This window comes from Halichoerus grypus, chromosome 12, assembly GCF_964656455.1.
Source record: "Halichoerus grypus chromosome 12, mHalGry1.hap1.1, whole genome shotgun sequence".
NCBI lineage: Eukaryota > Metazoa > Chordata > Mammalia > Carnivora > Phocidae > Halichoerus > Halichoerus grypus.
In genome coordinates this window covers 48,561,555-48,586,365 of record NC_135723.1, presented here as the reverse complement: position 1 = coordinate 48,586,365, position 24,811 = coordinate 48,561,555, and the positions used below count along the sequence as shown (strand labels likewise).

General features: G+C 34.6%; 1 protein-coding gene across 1 annotated transcript in view; it reads left to right on the top strand.

Annotated features, from left to right (window-relative positions):
- Positions 1-24,811, top strand: part of AGMO (alkylglycerol monooxygenase) — a 372,856-nt gene that overhangs the window by 147,545 nt on the left and 200,500 nt on the right. Inside the window, exon 5 of the mRNA XM_036068884.2 lies at positions 19,977-20,080. Within this exon, the coding sequence (XP_035924777.1) occupies positions 19,977-20,080 (104 nt within the window). The remainder of the gene's footprint in view (positions 1-19,976; positions 20,081-24,811) is intronic.

Genomic DNA, 24,811 nt, shown 5'->3' with positions numbered 1-24,811 from the left:
TACATAGTAGTGAGAAGAATAAAGAAACAAGTAAAGAGCCTAGGTGACACACATATGTCATATAGCTACTCCAAGGAAAGCACGTAAGAAGAAGGTACACCAAGAAATAAGAATATACTAGAACTATCATCCAGGTGAGATAAAGGACTAGTGGACCAGAATATTTTATAACTGGGAGAACAAAAGAAGATGATATTAAGAAAAAGTTTTATGCAAATTGTGTAATACACATCAAATGAAAAGGGACATAATTTAATTTTTGGTTTTGATAGAGCAAAAGTAAGCTATGAGATCCATGTACAAAATTAAGTAGGATATTAATCCTTAACTTATAGTGAAGAATTAGGAGCCAAGATATGAATTCTTAGATAATAACTCTGTAATAACTCTATAAAATTTAATACTTGATTACCATTCAGTTTCATCTTTTTTTCTTTCTCTTCTTCATTTCCTCCCTCCCTTCCTCCCTTTCTACCTTCTTTCTTTCTTTTCTCTCTTTTTCTTTCTCTCTTTTTCTTTCTTTCTTTCTTTCTTTCTTTCTTTCTTTCTTTCTTTCTTTCTTTCTTTCTTTTTCTTTCCTTCCTTCCTTCCTTCCTTCCTTCCTTCCTTCCTTCCTTCCTTCCTTCCTTCTTTCCTTCCTTCCTTCTCTCTCTCTTTCCCTTCCTTCCTTCCTTCTTTCCTTCCTTCCTTTTCTCTCCTTTTTCCTTTGTTAAAATTTTCAAATATAAATTTTACTGGCTAATGCTCCTTCCTTCCTTCCTTTCTTTGTTTTTCATCTCCTTTTTCCTTTGTTCATATATTCAAATATAAATTTACTGGCTAATGTTATTGGAGTAACTGTTCCATACCAAATAGGAGCCAGCCTATTCCTAGGCATGAGAGTGTTTGTGCGACTGAATAGCAAGTCCTATTGATACAGTGCACTTCTACAAACATTTTCCAAAATACCAGTGTTTCTCTAATGAAGAAACTGAATATATATATATGACATATATTATATATATTCTTTTATTCAAATAAAAGAAATGCAAAGACTTGTGTTAGTTTATACTAGAACTCGAGACATTTAAAATCTTGTGCCTTTTGCATTATTAGAAAAATCCTCATTTCCTCATCTAGATTAGAGTGTTACTATGCCCACAAATCCTCTTTGAAAGTGAAAATAGTCCCTTATAGAGCATAGCTCCAAGAGGTCAGTAGTTATACAGGAGGAGAGCTCCCCAAGAGGTCCCTGGGGAAGGAAGGAAAGAAAATGAAGGAAGGAAGGAAGGAAGGAAGGAAGGAAGGAAGGAAGGAAGGAGCTTTCTGAAAAATGGAGAAAGATTTAATTATCTCAGTGTTGTTTCATGTGGCCAATGTCAGTCTAATTCTTTGAAAAGTGATAATTCATATGAGTCACATTTCTCTATTAACCAGAATACATAAGTATACACAACTCCTCATCGTTTATTTTAGGAAGATTATTTGAATTACTCTTACCTTTTTAAAATATAGGCAATACATTATAAACATTGTCTTCTTTGAAATTTATAGTTTCCATTACAGTGAAAATAATTTTTTATCATATCAGGTTTCTTTTTCATTAAAAGTTATTTATAACTGTCTACAGAATTGCTTACGTTCCCTAACATAGAGGCTACAAAAGCCCAGCCAAAATTTTAGATAAAAAGAGATGAGATTTGTATTTCCCTGATGACAAGTGATGTGGAGATTTTTTTCATATGTCTAATTGGTCATTTGTATGTCTTCTTTGGAAAAATGTCTGTTCATGTCTTCTGCTCATTTCTTGACTGGATTATTTGTTTTTTGGGTGTTGAATTTGATAAATTCTTTATAGATCTTGGATACCAGCTTTTTATCTGATATGTCATTTGCAAATATCTTGTCATCAGGGAAATACAAATCAAAACCACAATGAGACACCACCTTACACCAGTTAGAATGGCTAAAATTAACAAGACAGGGGACAACAAATGTTGGCGAGGATATGGAGAAAGGGAAACCCTCTTACACTGTTGGTGGGAAAGCAAGCTAGTGCAGCCACTCTGGAAAACAGTCTGGAGGTTCCTCAAGATGTTAAAAATAGAGCTACCCTACGACCCAGCAATTGCTCTACTGGGTATTTACCCCTAAGGTACAGGTGTAGTGAAAAGAAGGGGCACCTGCACCCCAGTGTTCATAGCAGCAATGTCCACACTAGCCAAACTGTGGAAGGAGCCAAGATGTCCTTCGATAGATGAATGGATAAATAAGATGTGGTTCATATGGAATATTACCCAGCCATCAGAAAGGATGAATACCTACCATTTACACTGACATGGATGGAACTGGAGGGGATTATGCTAAGTGAAATAAGTCAATTGAAGAAAGACAATTATCATATGATTTCACCCGTATGTGGAATATAAGAAGTACTGCAGAGGATCATAGGGGAAGGGAGGGAAAACTGAATGGGAAGAAATCAGAGAGGGAGACAAACCATGAGACACTCTTGACTCTGTGAAACAAACTGAGGGGTGCAGAAGAGGAGATGGGTAGAGGGATGGGGTAACAGGGTCATGGGCATTAAGGAGGGCATATGATATGATGAGCACTGGGTGTTATATACAACTGATGAATCATTGAACACTACATCAGAAACTAATGATGTACTATATGTTGGTTAATTGAATTTAAAAAAAAGAGAGATGAGAGATTTGACTGAAACATCTTCTGTTGAAATTTTTGTTTTGTTTTAGTAAAATATGATGCTAGACAATTTTCCTAACGTATTTAGCTTCATTTTTCACTGAAATAAAACATTGTAATTGAACAACGTAACCGTTAACATTATCTATTGAAGTTTTTTTCTTTATTTTGGTTCTAATTTTATTTTTGTCCCTTCCAAAGTATTGCAAAAAAGCATTTATTTAATTTTTCTTGTCGGTATTTCATGTTTTGATTCCAGAGTATCTATTTCTAATAAAAATAAGAAATTTGCCAAATGAGTTGGTTCTACTATTAGAGAGGGTGTCAGCCAGCAACAAGCCTTTCAGTAAAACCAAAGATAGTCACATATATTCATGTGCATTTTACTGCTAAGAGCACACTTTATTGCTAAAATGTACAGAGACCAATAGCTTAACGCATTGATGATAATATCAGACACTGTATTTGCTTTGTGTGTGTGTGTGTGTGTGTGGTTATGAATAGAGTAACCAAGACTAATAGTCTCACTTATGTAAATATTCACTCTGAAATCCACAGAAGGACTTGTTTCTTTCTTTCTTTTCTTTTCTTTCTTTCTTTCTTTCTTTCTTTCTTTCTTTCTTTCTTTCTTCTTTCTTTCTTTCTTTCTTTCTTTCTTTCTTTCTTTCTTTCTTTCTTTCTTTCTCTTTCTTTCTTTCTTTCTTTCTTTCTTTTTCTCTTTCTTTCTTTCTTTTTCTTTCTTTCTTTTTCTTTCTTTCTTTCTTTCTTTCTTTCTTTCTTTCTGTTTTGTTAAAATACATTTAAATAAATAAATACTTTTGGTGAAAATTTTAAGACAGAAGCACAGATACTGTGAGCAAAAAACAATATTTTCAGTAAATTTAATTAACTGAAATAGAAATTTAAAGTGTTCAGTTGATACACTAGGGAATATGGGTTATATTTTACTAAAACTTCTGGAGGTTTTTTTTTTTTTTTTAAGATTTTATTTACTTATTTGTCAGAGGGAGAGAGAGAGAGAGGGAGAGAACACAAGTAGAGGGAGGGGCAGGCAGAGGGAGAAGCAGGGTCTCCACTGAGGAGGGAGCCCAGTGCGGGACTCGATCCCAGGACCCTGGGATCATGCCCTGAGCTGAAGGTAAACACTTAACTAACTGAGCCACCCAGACATCCCACTTCTGGAGGTTTTCAAAGAAAAATTAAGCTTCCTAATTATGTAAATTAAGTTGGAAAAAGAGTTGAGCAAAAATTCATTTAAGTGTCTGTGTCATAAAACTGTTATAAAATATGAGAAAAGGGGCTTTTAAGATGTGATGCAGTGTTAAGGGGTCCTTTTTTATTCAAAACAAGTGATATTTGAATTCCACTTTTCCTTCCTTAAATGGAAAATTATTAAATTGCTTATATTTTTTAGACTTCACTTTGAGCATTAGAAATAGTTCCTAAAAATGCACATAAAATGAATTGTTAAATCAAATAGTACTTAATTTTTAAGTCAAATGCTATTTTAAACTGTCATTTTTCACTTTTTTTTTAAACCAAGTAGTACTTTGTAAAAGTAAAAAATATATATCAAGGTCCATGATTTGAATTTGTTTTAAAGGAAGGCATACTATAACAATTATTTTGCATTGTTTATATATATATTTTAATAGAGAAAATTACTCTCTTAATATGCTAAACACCAGCCTTCTAGGAAGTTATTATTTTAACATTTAGGCAGAGCTTCAACCCTAGCCTTTTCTGAGGTTTTAACCCGACTAATTTGGCCCCAGCTATATTGTTCTTTCCCTGATCTCCATTACAAGCAGTGTTTACACAACTAATCTGGTGCTAGTGGTTTCCTATTTTCCATTTTTTTTTTCATATAAATGTCTTCATCTTCTCTGTCTAAAGAACACACTTTTCAAAGCAGGCATTATGCATCACTCACCTGGACGTTCCATCTCATGCAGAGCTATGGCCATTTACCAATTTCAGACTTCAGGAAAGAGTATGGGCTCTGAGACCAGAAAGGTCTAGATTTAAATTCTGGCTCTCCCACTTTGTAGTTATGATCTGTAAAAGTTTTTCCTCAATTTCCTCTTCTTTAAGATAGCAAGAAAATAAGAATTAACTCATTATTAAGATTAGCAAAGTTAATCTTAAAAACATGCCTAGCCCTCTAAACATTTTTGTTCTTCAATGTATGTTCTTTTACTTCTCTTCCTAACTACCTTCACCTCTCTTCATAACTGCTTGCAAGAATCTTTTTTTCTTTTTGTCTTTACTTCCCTTGCCTTTTTCTTTTTTCTTCTCTTTTCTTCCTTTTTCCTTTTCTTTCCTTTCCTTTCCTTTTCTTTTTCTTTTTCTTTTCTTTTCTTTCTTTTTTTCTTAATGGTTCCTTTTTGGTGTCCCTAATTCAAAAACAGCATACAAGACCTGGTAGAATTTTACTGACATTTGAAAAAGTCTTGGCAGTGACCTAGACAGAAACTAAAAAAAGAAAAACCGAAACACAACTTATACTTACTAGAGAAATCACTCATGGTTGTTAGGATAAATTTGAGATCTTATGCTTAATGGTTTTACTTGCAAAATATTGGATGTTTATTTCATTGAATAGTTCAAAGAATTAGGTCATTCGCTTAAAGAATGGATATAATAAGACCAAGGTGATAGGTCAAATCACCATGCAGTAAGTTGGTTTTACTGGATTTGGTGGCTTTGACTGTATTTGTAACCTAAAGCAATCAAATGAGTAACTTCTTTATCTCAATCAGAATCCAACTCCATCTATAAAAAAGAAAAGCCCCCATTCTCTTTGCCTGATATTATGAATGTAGCCACATTTTTCTTCATGAAAAGCAATACCTTAAGTTGCTCATATTGATGGGAACATTGGGAACTCTAAATGACTTTGCCACAATCACACAGCTTCTGAATGTCTTGCTTCCACGATGTCACTTTTTTTTTCCCACTAAGAATCTCAGTGTTTCTTTAACACCTGTTTTATGTCATCTTATATAAATTCCTTTCATTTTACTTACATTGCAAAGTGTTCCCTTCTATTGCTCTACTCTCCATAGGGGTGGAGGTATAGCTGGAACATGTTATATGTGGAAATGACTTCTAGAAAAGCACACTGATGTTATTATTAACACAATTGATCACTAAGTTCTTATGTCTGGAAAAAGAAGGTCAAGACATTGTTAAACAGATCCAGATTCTACCAGGCTATTGTGAAGATGAAATTTTGGTGAAAAGTTTTATGGTAGAGGAAATTTTGGATCTCTTTCAGCATTGGTTAGATAAATAGCATTAGAACCTGTAGGCTAACTTATCCATTTATCCTCTTTAGTCCTACCATTTGGTGCCTCAGCTTCCAACCACTAAGTTTTGAGTATTGTGGGAAAGGTTTCATTGGCATCACTTACTGCCATTAAAGCACTTCCCTTCTGAATGTTGGCTGCCAAAGTATGTGGTATCCTGTGGAGCAAGAGGATGAGGACATAGATTGCAGTGAGGCTGAACAGTTTGCACTTCCTAGCAGTGACACCAGACATCAATCTTTCCTAAAGACAGACGAGAACACATGAATATAAGAACTCTTTAAAAAGAACAAGCGAGGCATTATCCAACCAAAAAAAAAAAAAAAATTCCACCAAAGCATTTTCCCAGGAAGTTTCTCAAAGATGAAAATGCATTGAAATTACTTTACGTTGTCATGTTGGTTGTTTCAAGAAACAAATTAAAAGAAGTCTCTATAAGGTAGATATTTATGAGGTGAAATTCTTGATGGTATAGTGTTTGAGAATCATTTAATTGCACTTCAAAGTGTGTGTTGCATGTTTTACATGTGCACATCAGCTGGCCTTACAAAAGAATACTAATTTGGTCACAGTTAATCTGTTTCACATGGTCTGCAGCATCAAACGTGACATCATTATATGCAACACTAGGGGAATTTTTTTTGGTCATTTGACAAGGTTTTAGACAAGCTGATCACAAGAAAAGACAGAATTACTAGGAGAAATGTGTTAAGATCATTGTTTTGACCTATACTAATTTGTTGTGTTATCCAATAGATTTGTGGCTGCTCAAATTCACACTGCACTGCAAAGCTCAGAGTTCAAGGCAAGTTACTGTGGATGCATAGGTGTCAGACTCTACTGAGAAATGACCAATATGAGCTGTAGACATAGATAATATTTTGCTTCATGTCATTTTACCTTTAACCAATTTAAGTCATCTTCATTGCATGCAGAGTAACTTTAAAAATAATAGTTTCTGATACTAATGGCATTATAAAATATTTCTAACAACTTGTTTTTGAAATTATATTTAAATACAATGGTACTCCTAGAGAAGAGCATTTTTTTCCAATAAAAAATATGGTTCTTTGTATTTGACCAGTAAGATTAAGACCAGCTCACAGTACAACCACAAATATTTGGAATAACAGAAAAGAGGGAGAAAGGGGATGCAAGGAAGCTTTGACTGACTTCCTTTGGATTTTACTAACAAGTTGAGTAACACTACAAAAGAACCGCATGGATAGCCTTACGTGTTTTGGCCATTTTTTGGTTTTCTATTTGGGTAATTTAAAAATATTCAGGGAGTTTTGTGTAGCTATATTATTTTTTTGTTTTTGTTTTTATTGTTTGAGTCTTCTGAAGGGAAAATATGACAAAGTGATATATCACATTCTTATTCTCCCAGCCTCAAAAGTGTATCAAAAATATATATCTTCAAGTAGAGATTAATTTTGTGATGGGGTAAGTGCAATTATAAGCAAGTGGGATAGCTCTAGTGACATTCTGCAACTGGTTAAGAAATTAGAAAATGGCAATACAGGTAGATGAACTCCAAGTTTGATATTCTAACTTCAGGACCAGAGAGGCAGCAGTACACCATATGATAATATTTAATATATTTTGAGGAACTAGAGGAGAATGTCCTTTAGTATGAAAGCTATCTCATTACTTTAGAATTTGACTATGTCAAATATAGTTTTTGTGTTTCTTCATGTGCTCTCCCCTATAATCTTTCTAAAAAGTCAGAAGTTTAAATAAAGAATATCTTACATTTTATTATTGACCTTCACAAGTAATAATGTTCTTCTATATTAGCTTTGCCATTCAACATTTTTCTTCATATTTTCTTATATATATGAATGTTCCTATTAGTAATAAAACCAACTTGTAAGCCTGCTTGCTACAGTGTATTAGAAGAAAATATCTCAAGCTTATGAGAAGTCATTTAAAAAATTTTATTTATACAGAAATACTGGTTTTGTCCTGATTATATGCTAAGCCCTACATAACTATCTAAAGAGAGGTCAAAAGGATACAAAAAGGCACTGAGATCTGCTTCTGCTTTGAGGTCTTTCCGGGCTATTCTCTCTCCTTGCCAAGATGATGGTGATACCATTAAGAAGGAAAGGACAACAGGGGACAGAAAACAAGACAATGAAATAGATTCGAAGCATAATATGTATGGAACTCCCCCCAAAGGAATTCAGACCTGGAAGTCAACAGAGACCTGTAGACTGAAGTATTTGGAAGCCATCAACTTTTGGATAAGTGGTTATTGAAATAATTTTAGGTAATAGCACACCATGAAAAACAATGAGTGTGAAGAGCAAACAAAAATGAGTTAGTCCCTTTAAATGGGTGAGTAAAGAAGAAGAGGTCAGGGAAATGCACCTGGCCTGAAAAAAAGAAAAAGAGAACAGGAAACAAGGGGAAAGGAAAGCCAAAGGAAGAGGTTTTCAAGATAGATGCAGTGATCAAATGTTTCGGAAAGTTCAAATAGAATGACACCTAAAAGAAGTCTAGTTTTGACAAGAAAGAGGCCAATAAGGATTTTGGAGAGAATTAAGTGATATTAAGAATGAGCTTACGAACAAATGGGAGGTAAGGAAGTAAATAAACTGCTCTTTTAAGATGTTTGAGGTAAAAACAAATTAAAGAAATGGAAGGTCAAGGGATCATGTTTTACAAAGTGGAAAGTTTTGTTATGATTGAAATTAGGGAGAAGGAATCAGTGTAAAGGGAAAGGGAAATTTTAAAAAGTATTGATTTTACTAATGAAAATACACATATTTAGCAAATACAGTAGTGTGACTTGTCTAGTGATTTTTCAAATGAGCCAATTTTTTATAAACATGGGTTTAATCAAAAAAATATATTGGTGTTTACTATGCAAAGACACAATGAGGGGCTGCAGAAAATACAAAGATGGACAAATTAATCTCTCTCATTAAGAAGCCTACAAAATAGAAGAGGATGCAAAATAGTAGAGTATTTGTGATGTTAGAGGCCTAGGAATAATAAAGATTGTATAATAATTGTGGCCGGGAGGGCGAGAAAAGGACATAGGCAGTGGTCCTTGAGAGACGAAGAATATTTTGACAGGTCCTGGAAAGATAGGGGACCCTGAAAGTGCTGAGGGTGTTCAAGCCCAGAGAATGGAGGGTACACAAGAAAAAGGGGGAGCTAAATATTTTTTCATGTAATAATCCTGTGTCACAAACTGTTACTCTTCTGATTTTACTTTAATCATTTCAAATATGTAAAAACCACTCTTAGTTTGTTGGCTGTACAAAGAAGGTTGTGGGCTGGATTTGGTCCATAAATTAATGCTGACCCTTACACAAGATTGTGAGTAATCTAAGGATAGCATATCTTATACACAGATGTCACACAGTGACTATTTCCTGATTGTACTGAGGCACTGAGGCCTCAGACTAGGAAAGCAGGCAGGGATTCTGAAAGAAAGGGAGCAGGTGACACAGTAGATTGACGGGAAGTCCAAAGTGGAATCTCATTGGTGATGGCAGGGAGGAAAAAGGAATGATCAAAGGTACAAAAGTCATATTACAAGTTCAGAAACAAGAATTACAGGCAGAAAACAATGAATTCAGTTAAGAAATAGCATTTGGGTTTGAAAATCATGTAGCAAGGGGGTTATGATTGGGGAATCTAAGAGGTAGACTATGAGGTTACCCCATTAGAATAGTAGGGGATATGCTCCCACATAACCACTCCCATCATTCAATGCCCAAAGGTCTAAGAATACTACATGAACCTCTTTCTCCAGTATCAGTGGGACAAGGTAGTCCTTGGCATACTCCCTTTTAAATCAGACATACATTCAGATTTAAGGAGTACTTTGAAGGGGACAGAGGAAAGGGCAAAATAACTCATCAGAGTAACAACATTTAGTTCCAAGATGTGTCAACAAGTGGTAATAACAGAGTGAGGAACAGCAGTTCCAATATACAAAAGGAAATCTGTCAGGTATAGATTGTGTCCTCAAAAACCAGTGCCAGTGCTAATCTATGTCAGAATGGCATCATTCACAAAGGATAAACTGACTCGTTCCAGTTGGGACGAGTTTGGATTCAATCCAGTTCACCTTCATTGGACACCATAGTATTTCCTGTGTATCCAGTGGTACTGAAAATTTTCTAAAATAAAAACCGTACTCATTTGCTATGACACAGTAAAAATTAGTTTGAAAACATAAAGGTGAATAGTAAGACAAATAGAAAGCTCTTATTATTGGTGAGGAGATACTGGTAGGTTTTTGTTGTCAAAAAGTAATTTACATTTACTCATGGGGTTTATCAGAGAGAGAATGAAAACAGATTGCAACCACATTCTAACTAGTGGTTTCATGCCATTTTTCCTGGTTTCCTGTCTTTTCCTGACAACCCCTGGTTGCTTTGCTTTCCTATTCACTTCCTTACGTTGCTCTCTTCTTAAACTTTGGAGGTCATTTGTTCTTAGATTCTGTGACTTGTAGAGACAAATTATATAAATAATTGTTCCAAACATAATACAGCCGAAGTTCATTGTGTCTCACCACAGGCAAGCATGCTGCATGGAAGTGTCACAGAGAGCTTGCCAATCCTAGCTAACTCTATTGACATAAAGAGAGCTCTTCTCCCATGATTTCTGCCCCCTGATTGTGCTAGTTGGGGTATTATGAATGCCAAGTATGTGTCATTAAATATTCTGGAAAATTTCTTGCTTTTAATCTATGGAAGTGTGTGCCTTTCTTAGAATCTGAATAAATTTTAAGAATCTCATATTAAAGTCACTAACTTCACCAAAACCCAAGTCATGACATTAAAGTGGCTGCTGACAACCAGGACCCTCGGGCATTAGAATTTGGTTTTATTCAATAGATAAGTAATTTTTCATGAGACATAAACATTGTCCAATTTGTAATTATTTTGAAATGTAATACTGTTAACTTTTATTTCAAAGGATTTTTACCTAATTCTGCCAACTTTTTCAGATAGGGATAGTTTCCTTATGAACATGGCTAATTTTCCACATAGGTTGGAAGGTACAGGAATCTCTCTTAACCAAAAATATCTCTTCATTGGCCTCTTAACATTTCTGGAAATTTCAGTATGCATGCCACTTAAGGTTATGTTAGTTCAATGATATGTTTTCTACTGAGTGAGGAAGAGCTCTTTTCATGCATCAGCAGTGATATAAATCAGGATTCTGTAACAGATTACTCAGTCCATGGCCTAGGGCCAGGGAAATATAAATTTGAATTGAAAGAAATCTAGGTGGTTACTTAGTCTTGACCAATATCTACACACAAACCGACAAGGAGTAGAGGAATATAAATGGAGAATGATGCAGCTTAGAGAAAGAAAAGGGTACATTGAAATCAAACTGTTTTATTTATAGCATTACTTTCGGACAACCTTGCATATAACCTTGTAATAGAATGGACCGTCAAGTCATCAGAATGAAGTTAGGGATGACTCCAGGTGGCAGAGGAAAGAGAGGAAAAAGCCACACAATATGTTCTGGATTTCCTATAACCATCTGTTTTAAGCAGTCATTTTGGAAGTTTAGCGATAATCAAATATATTATGTTGAGCTATGCTAGTTGGAGGTTGCATTTAGAAACATAGGTACCAGTTTGCTCAGTATACTATGAAATGCTTTCCCTATAGAAGTGAGTCTGTAGGAAGAACTGAGTACTGGAGAACATAGCTTTGTAGTAAGGTCAATGGCATTGGTGATGACCACATCACATTCATTTGTATTGAGAGCAAAAGTTACTAGTGAGGGTGTAGTGGAGTTAGTTCACTGAGTTATAACAAATTCCAGTGACTTAATGCAATAAAGATTTGTTTCTCACTCCCATCTTTGTTAAATATGGGTGAGTGGGGGCACCCTACTCCATGCCATCATTCAGACATCCAAGATCCTCCCATCTTCCCTTTGTCTTTGCATACAGAGCCCAGGGTACCAACATCCTCTACTGAATATTCTGTATATTGTTTGCAGTTGAAGGGGAACAGAGAGAGTGGAGGAAGCACAGCTGCTCTTTACCTCATCCCGAGGGGCGGTGGGGGTAGAAAATATAGTTTCTGCAACTAATAAGAAAAATAATTAATTAATAAGAATAGCAATCATTACTTACCTTAGGCAAATTATTACATCGCATTGTGTCTCCATTTCCTCATCTATAAAGTGGAAACCATACAATTACCTATCTATCTTCTAGTGTAGCTGTAACATATGAATTAGTATATGCGAAGTGTTTAAATTTTGCCTGGTACATGCTAAGCACTTTTATGTGCTTATAATCATTGCTGTTAATACTATTTGTATTTGTATTATAACTATTATCACTCAAGCTCATCTTTGAGTAAAAACAGGGAGGGACTTTTATGACAATTCTGACCATTGAGTGGAGTAGGCAATGATCAGAAGTTGAATTGCATGAGATACTGTGAAATCTCATTTCCTGGGGCATTTTGAGAATAGAAAATAAAAGAAGATAAGAAAGTGGTCAGTCACTCAAACAGAGGGAAGGTAATGTCTTCTTACATTCTACAAAAGCCCTGTATAATCTTTAAAAAGGTTTTGTAAAACTTCAACTACAAAGGGATGCAGAACATGTGCAATTTACACAGAATTATATTTATTTTAAGGTGTGTAAGACTTTCCTAGACCAGTCAATCCTTTCTATATCTTTTTTAAAAATTTCTATTTGGTTTCAGGTTCTTTGAAAGATTTTTTTTTTTTCTATTTTGTGCTTTTATCTAGTAGAATACCTAAACAAATATTTGTACGTAGTAGAGATTTAATAGATTAGTGCTAAATAAGTATTTTTAAAAATCTACAATTAAAATGTAATCTTATTAAATTTAATCTTAATTCTTAGACTTTCCCGAAAGGATTTAAAAGAATACAACTGACACAAATGTGGACGTATCAAAATTCTAAAATTTTAAAATTACATTTGTTATTTGTAAAATGTGCAAGTGAATGTGGTAGGTGGTGGTAACATACTTATCAATATGATTTTAAATAATTTTACCATTTTGTTCAAATAACTCAATAATAAGCATTACATTATATTTTGCTTATGCATTATATAGAAACAAGTTTGGATTGGAAAAATAATGTAAATTCTTATGGATTTTTTTTTTTACTTCATACTGAAAAGCTGTATCTGCTTCTTTTTTGCTTGGTTTAAATTTTAAAAGAATGTAAACATATAAATGGAGAACTCTCATTCTAAAACTCTACATGATAGAATTTAAAAGCTTCCATTTGAATATACATTTTTTAAGAAGTATTAACGTTTCAATTCCTAGAAAGATTAAAGTGACTATTTAGTGTTTGAGAGTTTTAGTGCCCTCATGTTACCTTCTCTAAAGAAATTATTTAATATCTAAATGTTGCCAAACATTCAGATAAGAAGAGAAAAATTTGGTCAGTTCTACATATGAACAGTTTCTGTGATGCTGAACATCTGGATATATGCAAAACATGTTGAACAAAAATGTGGAGGTCCAGCCAACTTGTCACTTTTATTCTCATTGATTTGACATTTTTAGATATACTTAATAATTTGTGTTTTGGTACTAAGTGGGCAAAGGACAGATTAGAATAAAATACTACAAAGAATATCAGTCTCATTGAATGAATTGGTATTTTCATCAATTTTATCATCACAATTTCATTTGCTGCTATAGGAAGAGTGTGAAGTTGTGTTCATAAAATTGATGATGTTGGTAATTAATTCAGTGAGTGGAGACTAGGAAAGTAACTGAGGGCATGTTCATTGTTATTCACTAGCTATTATATTTTCATTAGACTTTAGTTTAATAGCTTGAGTCTGCTTTTAACTTTCTATTTTCTTAGCTCAATAAATTTTTTGAAATCATTTATCAATCATGTTTATTTATTGGGAAGAGATCAAACTTTTAAAGGATTCACTTATGTCTCGTATATTCAAATTCAAGGTGACAATTGTTTTCATTTTAAAAATGGAAAAGGTCAGTGTTTTATAGTGTTAGATTTCTTGTTAAAGGGGATAGGCTATTGTCCCTATCCAACATCATCTTTTAAGAGTGCATTTTGAGGGGCGCCTGGGTGGCTCAGTCGGTTAAGCGGCTGCCTTCGGCTCAGGTCATGATCCCTGGGTCCTGGGATCGAGCCCCACGTCCGCCTCCCTGCTCAGTGGAGAGCCTGCTTCTCCCTCTCTCTTTGCCTGTCTCTCTGCCTACTTGTGCTTTCTCTCTCTGTGTCAAATAAATAAATAAAATCTTAAAAAAAAAAAAAAAAAAGAGTGCATTTTGAACTCCTGAATGTCCTTTACTTATTGGAAATTATCATCTGAGGCCCAGAAAATACTTGGACCCAGTTACTACCATTTCTGAAGGAGAAAAAAAAAAAAAAAAATCCAAGATGGGTGTGAATATATTAAGTAAATCATTGCTGAAAGGGGGGGGGAATCCTTTCTCTTCTTTAATGAAACAATTGTTCCCTTCACCCTTTCTATTTCATTTTTATTATTTATAAAATCAAAAATTTAAACTAAGCAATTCCACAAGACTGTTTGCAGTTCTCATGTTCCACAATCAACACAATATGCTAAATGTTGCATAAAGTGTTACTATCACCCCTTTATTGGTGCCAAGCATCACTAACATTTTACAAAATGTTGGTTACATTTCTGCCTTCATAACTTGAGGGCTTTCCAAATTGAAAGTGAAGACAACATCTCACCCCCCAAGGATGCCCCAAGACCTTCTGGCCTGTCCACTAATGAAGATTAAATAGCTATCCTCTACCTGTGAAAATTTCTAATAGACCTATGCTTATGTCTCAGATTAACCTACAGGGTTATTCTCTGCATCCATAGGTGACAAGACACTTATTTAGACAAGAGACTTATTTAGATACATTTTAAATGTATAACACACATAGACTCCGTTAGCTTCTAGACACAAATTTCTCATCATGCTGAAAATTTTCTCCAAAGTAACCTCTGTTCTTTGTTATATATGCTAAAAATGTCTTTTATAAAACTCTCAAGTATTTATATTGAGTTTCATCAAAATTAAAACTTTTGTTCTTCATAAGATACTGTTAAAAAATGAAGTCAAGCCATAGCATAAGAGAAAATGTGTGCAAATCACATAGCTAATAAAGGACTTGTATGAAGAATATATGAGATTTCTGAAAGCTCAATAATAAGAAAACAACTCAACTAAAATATGGGCACAATTTTGAATAGAGAGTTCAAAGAAGATATACAGATGGCAACAGATGGCAAATAACCACATGGAAGGATAACCATAGTCATTAGCCATATGTCGATGAAAATTAAAACTTCAAGGTGATACAATTACATAGCTATTAGAATGCTATGAAATAAATGAAATAAAAATAAAACTAATAATGCCAAGTGTTGCCAGAGATATGGAGCTGATGTAACTCTCATACACTCCTGGTGGTAGTACAAACAGGCACAGCCACTTTGGAAAATGGTTGGACAGTTTCTTTACAAGGTAAATGTAAATATACTATACAGCTCAGTAATCTCACTCCTAGGTATTTGCCCAAGTGAAATGAAACTTATGATAAGAGAAAAACTGTATGAGAATATTTATAGGTTCTTTATTGGTAATTTCCCCGAACTGGAAGCAACTAAACTGTTCTTCAAATACTGTATGAATAAAAACAAAACAAAAAGTGAGATGTGACCATAAAAACGGAATACTACTCAGCAAGAAAAAGGAATAAACTACTGATAAATACAGCAAAATGGAGAAATCTATAATGCCTTATGCTAAGTGAAAGAAATCAGACTCAAAAGGCTAAATACTATGTAATTCATTTATACGACATTCTCAAAAGGGCAAAACTACCGGAAAGAATTCAAATCAGTGGATGTAAGAGACTGGGAGAATGAGGCCAAGGGGGATTGACTACTTCTTTCTGACACATTAGTGGCTTATCTCACAGTCTCTGTGGGTCTGGAATCTGGGCACAGCTTAGTTGAGTGCTCCTGGCTCAAGATCTTTTAAGAGGTTGTAGTTAAGCAGTTAAGCTGCCTACTCGTTGCAGTGTTATATGAAGGATCAGCTGGGGGTAGATCTGCTTCCAAATTCACTTACATGGTTATTGGCAGGATTCAGTTCCTTGTGGAGTTTGAGCTGAGGTGCTTAGTTCCTCACTGGTTAGCTTGAGGCCTCTCCTAATTCCTTGCCATATATGCTTTTCCAGAAGGCAGTTCACAACATGGTGGCTGACTTTCCTCAGACAGAGCATTTGAGAGTATGAGAGAGAGCACCCAAGACATAAGCCTCTGTCTTTTTATAACCTAATGTCAGAAGTGATATCCCATTACCTTGCCCAAAATTATATTCATTAGAAGGGAATTATTAAATCCAGCCCCAAATCAAGGGGAGGGACTATATAAGAGATGAACATCCTACAAGGGCATGGAATCATTGGGGGCCGTCTTAGAAGCTCCTTCCATAGGCAATCCTCTGGATCCCAGTGATTCATTTTTCTCCTACTTCAAAATACCCTCACCTCTCCCAAGATCCCAAGAGTTTCATCCCATTACATTATCAGTTCAAAGTCCAGAATCTCATCATCTAATCAGGGAGCCATGTTAGAGTCTACTTGCCCTGACCACAAAGTGCAATGAGGAATTTTGGGGGTTGGTCAAAAATTTCCTGTACCTTGATTGCGATTACACAGCTGTATTTGTTTGGCAAAAACTCATATTACCAAGTACAAAAAAGGGATGGATTTCACTGTATATAAGTCATACTTTAATTTAAAAAAATAGAAGAAGTTAACAAACTTAAAAATATAACATACGCACAAACACACATATTACATTAAATTTTGGCCAAATTGAATGATTGGTCAATGTATTAGTAAAATATATTTATACAAATCTTTATTTTAACACAGGAAAACAGCATAAATGTTTCTAACTATATCATTGAAAAGCCATAATAACATACCATATGCTTATATAATCCATAATTCTCTTGTAGGAAAATAAAATTGTTACAGACTACAACTTATAATTACATTAGTTCTTTGATAGAAAGACGTTTATTCTTAAAAAACCATTTTTTCCTCTTTAATATTTGTTTTTGTTCCTTAGAACAGATAATTAAATTCAAATATTAGGGGAAATGAACATATTTATAAATGCACTATTAATTTTTCATTTTGTTTACAAAAGAACTATTGAAACAGTTTTCTATAAAATGCAGTTGTATAACCACTTTGAGAATGATTTACTTCAAGTAAGGTGCATAAACTGTGGGAAAAAAATCTTATATTTTTTGTTTTTCCTTGTTCTGAAAAGTGACAGAGGTAAGGCAGTAGGATCCAGTTACTGTACCCTGTTTATACAGCTGTACTTCATTGAACGAAGGCTTGTGTTACACACAGTTTGTGATAGGAAGTAAATGCTTTTAAAACAACTAAAGAGATAGGTCTTTAACCTCCACCTTTGTCGATTCTTTGTTCCACCATTTAGCTTCTGTGGAAGTTATAGGAAGTAATTTAAATATATGTTATTACTCTCTAATTGGACCTCATCTGATTAGCTCATCCCCTTCTGAACTCATAACATAGATACATTATGATGAGTTTTTAAAGCAAATCCTGAAAAGTCCAACAAAATGGACAATGATTTTTTTTTGTAATGAAGTTTGTAAGTAATAGGTTCTGAAATGTTTAATAATGGGTATGTTTTAAAGAGAAAATGGTGTTTGGATTATTTCAGGGTCTCACTCTGTAAGGAGTTTTAAAAGACTTAGGAGATTCACCAAGTTTATTACCTCTTAATAAACTTTCACACAATAGTGCCACAGGATTCTTGGTTTATCTCTTATTTGTAGCCGTATAAACTAGCCAATCAACCAGAGATTAAGGTTCTAGGTTATTTCAAGGATTATACCTGGGAAGTTAGAGGTCATTATGGTCAAGTAGTTTCCATTTGTATAAGAGCAGTTTCCTTAATTGCTTGGGTAAAAATAGAGGGTCAGTATAAGGAATGATTAAAATGTCAACCAGTTAGGATCTCAGTTACATATAAACTTATGGCTTATGAAAATACTTGCCACCCCTTGAAAATATATAACTTTAATAATAATGACTTCTGATGGGGCCCTCTATTCCTAATTCTGTTCATAATCTTTCCATTTTCACATAAGTCCTTCTTACATCTGAGCTATCATTTATTTACCAAAATTCTTTTGCATATTTTGTTTGGTAACTCCCAATACAGATTGTCCAGAGAGTTTTTCATTTCCTAAATGAATGGCAGAGAAGGTACCCAGATTGGTGGGGGAAGGAGTTTATTTATTTATTTATTTTTATATCTATATACATTTATATATTTATATCTCCATAATTTTCATAAAATCCTCTAACAAATTTTATTCTGCCAAGTGCTAGGTATTTTAACTGCTAGTATATTGGCAACTGTGAAGACCAGTAACCAGGGCACCTGTGTAGCTCAGTTTGTTAAGTGCCTGACTCTTGATTTCGGTTCAGGTCATGATCTCAGGGTCATTAGATCAAGCCCCGAGTTAGGCTCCATGCTGGATGTGGAGCATACTTAAGAGTCTTTCTCTCCCTTTCCCTCTGTCCTTCCCCCTCCCCCCCTCCCCCAACCCATGTGCACCTGTATCCACACTCTCTCTTAAAAAAAAAAAAGACCAGTAACCCACCCAGTATTTCCACTCTTAGGGTCCCTGTTCAGTCCACATGCATGCAAGACTAAAAGATTTGATTTCTAATCTGTACTGCCAGGGATACAGCCCTGATCATACCACACAGTTAATTCTGTCTCCTATATTTGTAGCAAAGAATGTACTTATAGTTAGTGTAGCTAAGAACATACTTTCTTTTAACTGAATAGACTACAGTGTGGTTTCTGTAATTCTGATAAGAAAAAAATATTCACAGAATGAAAAATGTGGGTTTGTTCTATCTACTTAGGAGGTCATTATAGTGGCATATTGTAGAAAAAACAAACAACTATCCCTTTGGGATGTAAATGAATTGCAAGGCAGTATGTGGGCAATCTGCATAATACTTGATGAAAATAAACAACTTACATTTCCCTTTTTTATTGTAAGGATGAACAGCAATTATGTGGGAGAATTTTAGAAATGGTAGTGTTTGCGTAAGGTACAGGAAGAGCTGTATGTATTAGCTAATATATTTCTATAAATAAAAATGAAATGTTGGGGCACCTGGGTGGCTCAGTCGTTAAGTGTTTGCCTTTGGCTCAGGTAATGATCCTGGGGTCCTGGGATAGAGCCCTGCATTGGGCTCCCTGCGTGGCAGGAAGCCTGCTTCTCCCTCTCCCACTCCCCCTGCTTGTGTTCCTGCTCTTGCGGTCTCTCTCTGTCAAATAAATAAATAAAATCTAAAAAATGAAATGTTAAGTCTTAGAACCAAATATTATTCTGCTTTGCCTTTTAGACAGATTTTGAGACTTCTTAAAAAGCCATCAGGAAGGAATTTTATGTAATATTTCATTCCAGAATTTATGTACCAATTTCTCCCATCACATTATTCTTCTTTAATTATAAATATATTATCACATACTGAAAAATCATCACTATCCATTGACTGTATTGTTATAACATTGACAGTTAGCTTTTATGATTTGTCATATTATAATAATACATTAGCAAGTATAAATTTTGGAAGTCATTTTAGCTTGCTGGAGGCATTTAATTATATCATATACACTATACATACTTATTTGCTATGTTTCAGTTTTCTTATTTGTTTGTAATTTATACCCTTGCTGTTTCCAAAAGTCATTTGAAGCAGCTTATTTTAATTATAATTATATTGGCTAGGTTTTTCAGAGATGTTCCAGATTTTTTTCCTCACTTAACAAGAGCAGCATACATAAGTGAAAATGGAAGTTGCTTTGTTCTTATTCTCACGGCTCATTTCAAATTATGTGTTTTGCAGAGGTTAATATCATGTGGGCTGGACACCAAACCCACCACAGTTCTGAAGACTATAACTTATCCACAGCACTGAGACAATCTGTTTTCCAAATATATACTTCCTGGGTAAGTTGTATAAAATTGGATAAATGTGATAATATAATACATTTTTTAAAGTCTCAATTGTTTCTATTTCCTCTAAGTAAACTAAAGAAAGTGTTTTAGTAAAACACTTTAGTTTTTAGTTTTCTCCTTCTATAAGGCAAGACACATAAGAAGCAAGTGATGTTTTGTAATGGTAGTCTTTTATTTGATAAAACAAAGCAAAGCAAAACAACAAAAAACAACTTCACCTTGAGGTATAAAGCAAGGTGAGAGATGATTGGGTGTCTATTTTTTTTTATTTACTATAACTAATGAAAGTGATATATAGACAATGTATTTCAGTTCAAATATATGCAAACAAAGATTTCATTTGAAACTTTTAAAAGCAGTTTTTAAAAATTCGATTCCCATTTCTGCATGCCCAAGTGAAATCTACTTAAATTCTTTGCTTTTCATTTACATATTAGAGCAGTTAATATGATGCTCAATAAAAATTTGGGCTCTAAAATATTTTTACCCTAGGATATGAGCAGACTAATGAAAACCAGAAATAGTCTGTAGTTTGAAGTTTCTTCTGATTCACTGGGCAAACCTGACCCACTTGGTAATAGCCCTCATTTGTGATTGTCACTCTTTAGATCTCCATAGCTATCCAAACTACTGCTGCAAAGAGGCATACTGAGCTAGAAGGTCAGCATTATCGGGGCATCTGGCTGGCTCAGTCCATAGAGCATCTGACTCTTGATTTTGGGATCATGGGTTCGAGCACTCATTGGGTGTAGAGATTACTTTAAAAGAAAAAGAAAGAGTTATCGATGTGTAAGTGCTATTAACTATAAATTACAATGATCTAACTTTCGTATGGTCCTTTATAGTTTACAAGGCACTTTTAGATATCATTTATTGAATACTTTCTGTGTGCCAGACAATCTTCTAAGATCTATTTATGCATTAACTTATTTGATCTTCATGGCAACTTTAAGACACAGGTACTATTATCACTCTTATTTTATTTATTTATTTATTTTAATTTTTTATTGTTATGTTAATCCCCATACATTACATCATTAGTTTTAGATATAGTGTTCCATGATTCATTGTTTGTGCATAACACCCAGTGCTCCATGCAGAACGTGCCCTCCTCAATACCCATCACCAGGCTAACCCATCCTCCCACCCCCCTCCCCTCTAGAACCCTCAGTTTGTTTTTCAGAGTCCATCGTCTCATGGTTCTTCTCCCCCTCCGATTTCCCCCCCTTCATTCTTCCCCTCCTGCTACATTCTTCTTCTTCTTTTTTTCTTTCTTAACATATATTGCATTATTTGTTTCTATCACTCTTATTTTAAAATGATGGAACTGAGTTTATAGTTCAGTCACAGAATTAGTAAAGGGAGGAGTTGAATTTGAACTCATTCAACCTGGCTGCAAGGTCCCGGATCTTATCCTTCACACTATATACTCTTGTATTTGTCTCTACATTGTTATTCACTTACATTACTCTGTTAGATCAAGTGTTACTATTTTCAGGGGACTGAAGATCAGTGAGGTTAATTACACAGCTAGAAAGTGACAAAACCCCATATTTGAAACCAGGTGCCTCATAACCTATAAAAATGCATATACTGGCAGGTGTTGTAACCCAAAACAGCAGCATAGGCAAAACAAATCTATAAGCCAGTGATGGTACAAATACATTTGCTGAAAGAGATATAAAAAGAAATCCACCCCACCACCCCCCATACTACACCCCAGTGTTACAGCTTGTGTTAATTTCCTAGGGCTGCCATGACAAAGTATCACAAACTGGGTAGCTTAGAACAACAGAATTGTGTTGTCTTACAGTTCTGGAGGCCAGAAGTCTGAAATCAAGGTGTCATCAGGGCCATGGTCCCCCCTGAAGACTCTAGGGAAGGAACTGTTCTAGTCCTATCTCTAAAATTTTTAATTTCTGATAGTTCCTTGGCTTTTAGGAGCATAATGCTGGTCTTCACATGGTGATCTCCCCGTGTCTATGTCCAAATTTCTTTTTTTATATATAAGTCATTTTGGATTAAGCCCACCCTACTCCATTATGAGCACATCTTAACTAATTACATCTATAAGGACTCTATTTCCAAATAAGGTCACATTCTGCGGTATTAGGGGACAGGATGTCAACACATGAATTTTGGGGGGACACAATTCAATCCATAACATGCTCTAAGAAACATAGGTGGAAACAAAAGAATTTCTATTATATTATATATATTCCATCTTCTTATAGCTTGTGCTGGAACTCTGGATGATGCAATGTGAAGAAAATACTACCTCTCTCACAGTTGCCTAGCTCAAGACTGGTCTAGAGCTCTAGTGAGTAAAGGGAACAGGCCCCCGATGGAGGGGAGGCATACTGACTATCCTTCCTTCTTAAGAAATAGCTTCATTAATACAAACTTTTATTATCCTGTACAAAACAGGCTTGAATATGTGACTGATTAAAATAATAATCTCAAAAATCTTTATTCTCTCCTGAGTTATAAAGATAACTTTGCATAAAGATAACTCAAGCCTCCAGGGCTTACATTTTGGGGCAGAAAGCCTCCAAGAAAAGATGGAGCTGTATCTGAAGTTGCTCCAGGAAAATCAAATGCAGTGAGTGAATTGGTTGTCTGAGGAATTACCAAACAAAAATTTTTGTCAGAGCATCATAGACTTCAGAACTAGAAGAAATCTGGGAGACAATATATTTAAATCATCCATTTTAAAAGCTACAAAATGAATCTCAGAGGAGCCTGCTACATCATACAGTATTGAACATTGCTGGTTGGAATTTGAGTCCAGACATCTGACTTCAAGTTTATGGTGATCTTTATCCTGGTTTCATTTGTGCCATTCCCTCTATTAAGTCAATACACTCACAGTTACAGATTAGTGAAAACCTAAGTAAAATGCAGGTTCACACCTATTTATTGCCAGTATAAATCCCTTTTACAACCTCATATCATCTTGCCAACGACACAAAATATGCTGAGTAAGGAAATGAGCATTGGAATGCATCAGAAGCTGTTAATTTGGGGTAGTGGAATGAGCAGGGGCGGGGAGGATTTGCAGTGTGGGGAATGAAAGGTAGAGATTGTGAATCCGCCTGGATTTTTGTCTAGCATTTGTAGGTTTGTTAGAAGATGGCATAGGTGGTTTAAGTGTCTGTGATGGTTGGTCTTTCTAGACATTAAAATCAAAGGCCATCATAAGGTTTTTCTTTGAGTCTTTTTAAAGATTCTTTTCGTTAGTGCTGATAGGTAAGGTGTATAACTTGGTAGTTAGCTAACTATATCTTAGAACAAATAATACATGTCTTTGAAAAGAAAATTAACTTGTATAATGAAAAGCAAAATTAATCTCAGAGTGTTTTTCTTTGCTATTACTATGAAAATTAGGGTGGCAGACCTGTCATTTTAAGTAGTTAAACATAAGAATTCAGCTTTCGAGAATCTCTAACCAAACTTTTTGCACTGTTTTTTAAAGCCGGTTTTAACCTTAGTTTTAACATTACTTGTCCAAAAAGAACTACAGTGGATGGAGTACCATTTTAAGTGAGCTTTATTTACTATACATTGAATTAGGTGGTTTTGTGTGTTACTTCCATCTTTTACTAAATATCTTAATTGATATAATGACTTAAACATGATAGTCTCTCCAAATAATAAAGTGTGTCTAGATCTGTGAATATTATGTTATATATAACAGTGTCAAGATTAACATTTCATTTTCTTCCAGCTTTATTCAGATAAAATACCTGAATGCTACAGTTTATATTCAAACCATAGCTAGAGAAGTGGTAGAAAATAATAAAATGGGATATGTCAAAAGGTTACAGGATCCAACTTGAAGTCACTCCCAATGTCCAAAATCTGGAACAATATGAACAACAAAATATATAACACAGTGTGGAGTTATAATCCAAAACATAAAATAAATATCTTTGAAATCAGTCCATACCAATATAAATGATTGAATAACTAAACAAATAGAGACAAATATATGGGAGATAAGTTCCTTTAAAGAATTCCAAAAGAATTATAGATAACATATGTAGAAACTTCCCCACCCCTGGAAAATGGTGCTTAATGCACCCCTTACCTAGCCCTTTGATTGTAGACTGTACTGAGTAACTCCTGTACAAAGAATAGAGAATGTATAAGGGATAATAGCATGTAATGGGACAAACGGTAACTACACTTGTGGCGAGCATAACATAATGTATAAACTTGTCAAATCAGTAAGTTGTATACTTTAAACTAATGTAACATTGTGTGTCAACTATATTCAGATAAAAACAAAACAAAAACAAAAGGAAAAAAAGACAAAGGGTGAGGTGAGGGTGGGAGGTAACTTTAGAGTGGAGAAACTCGGCAAAGACAATCTCAGATAAAGTTAACATTAACAGTGGTATCTTGTTGATAGCATATACCCTTTGATAAGATGTGATCATAATGTCCTATTAAATGACCCTTCACCCCAGTGGTATTTATCACCAAAACCCATAGCCCCAGGCTTTAACCATCAGAAAAGACAATTGTCAAACCCAAACTGAGGGGCGTTCTACAAAATACCTAACCTAGTACTCCTCAAAAGTATAAAATGAAGTACAAGTGACCTCTGAGAAACTGTCACAGATGAGAAGAGGCTATAAGATGTAAAGACTATGTAATAACGCATCCTGGGTGGGATCCTAAAACAGAAAAAGAACTTTAGGGGGAAAAAACTAGTGA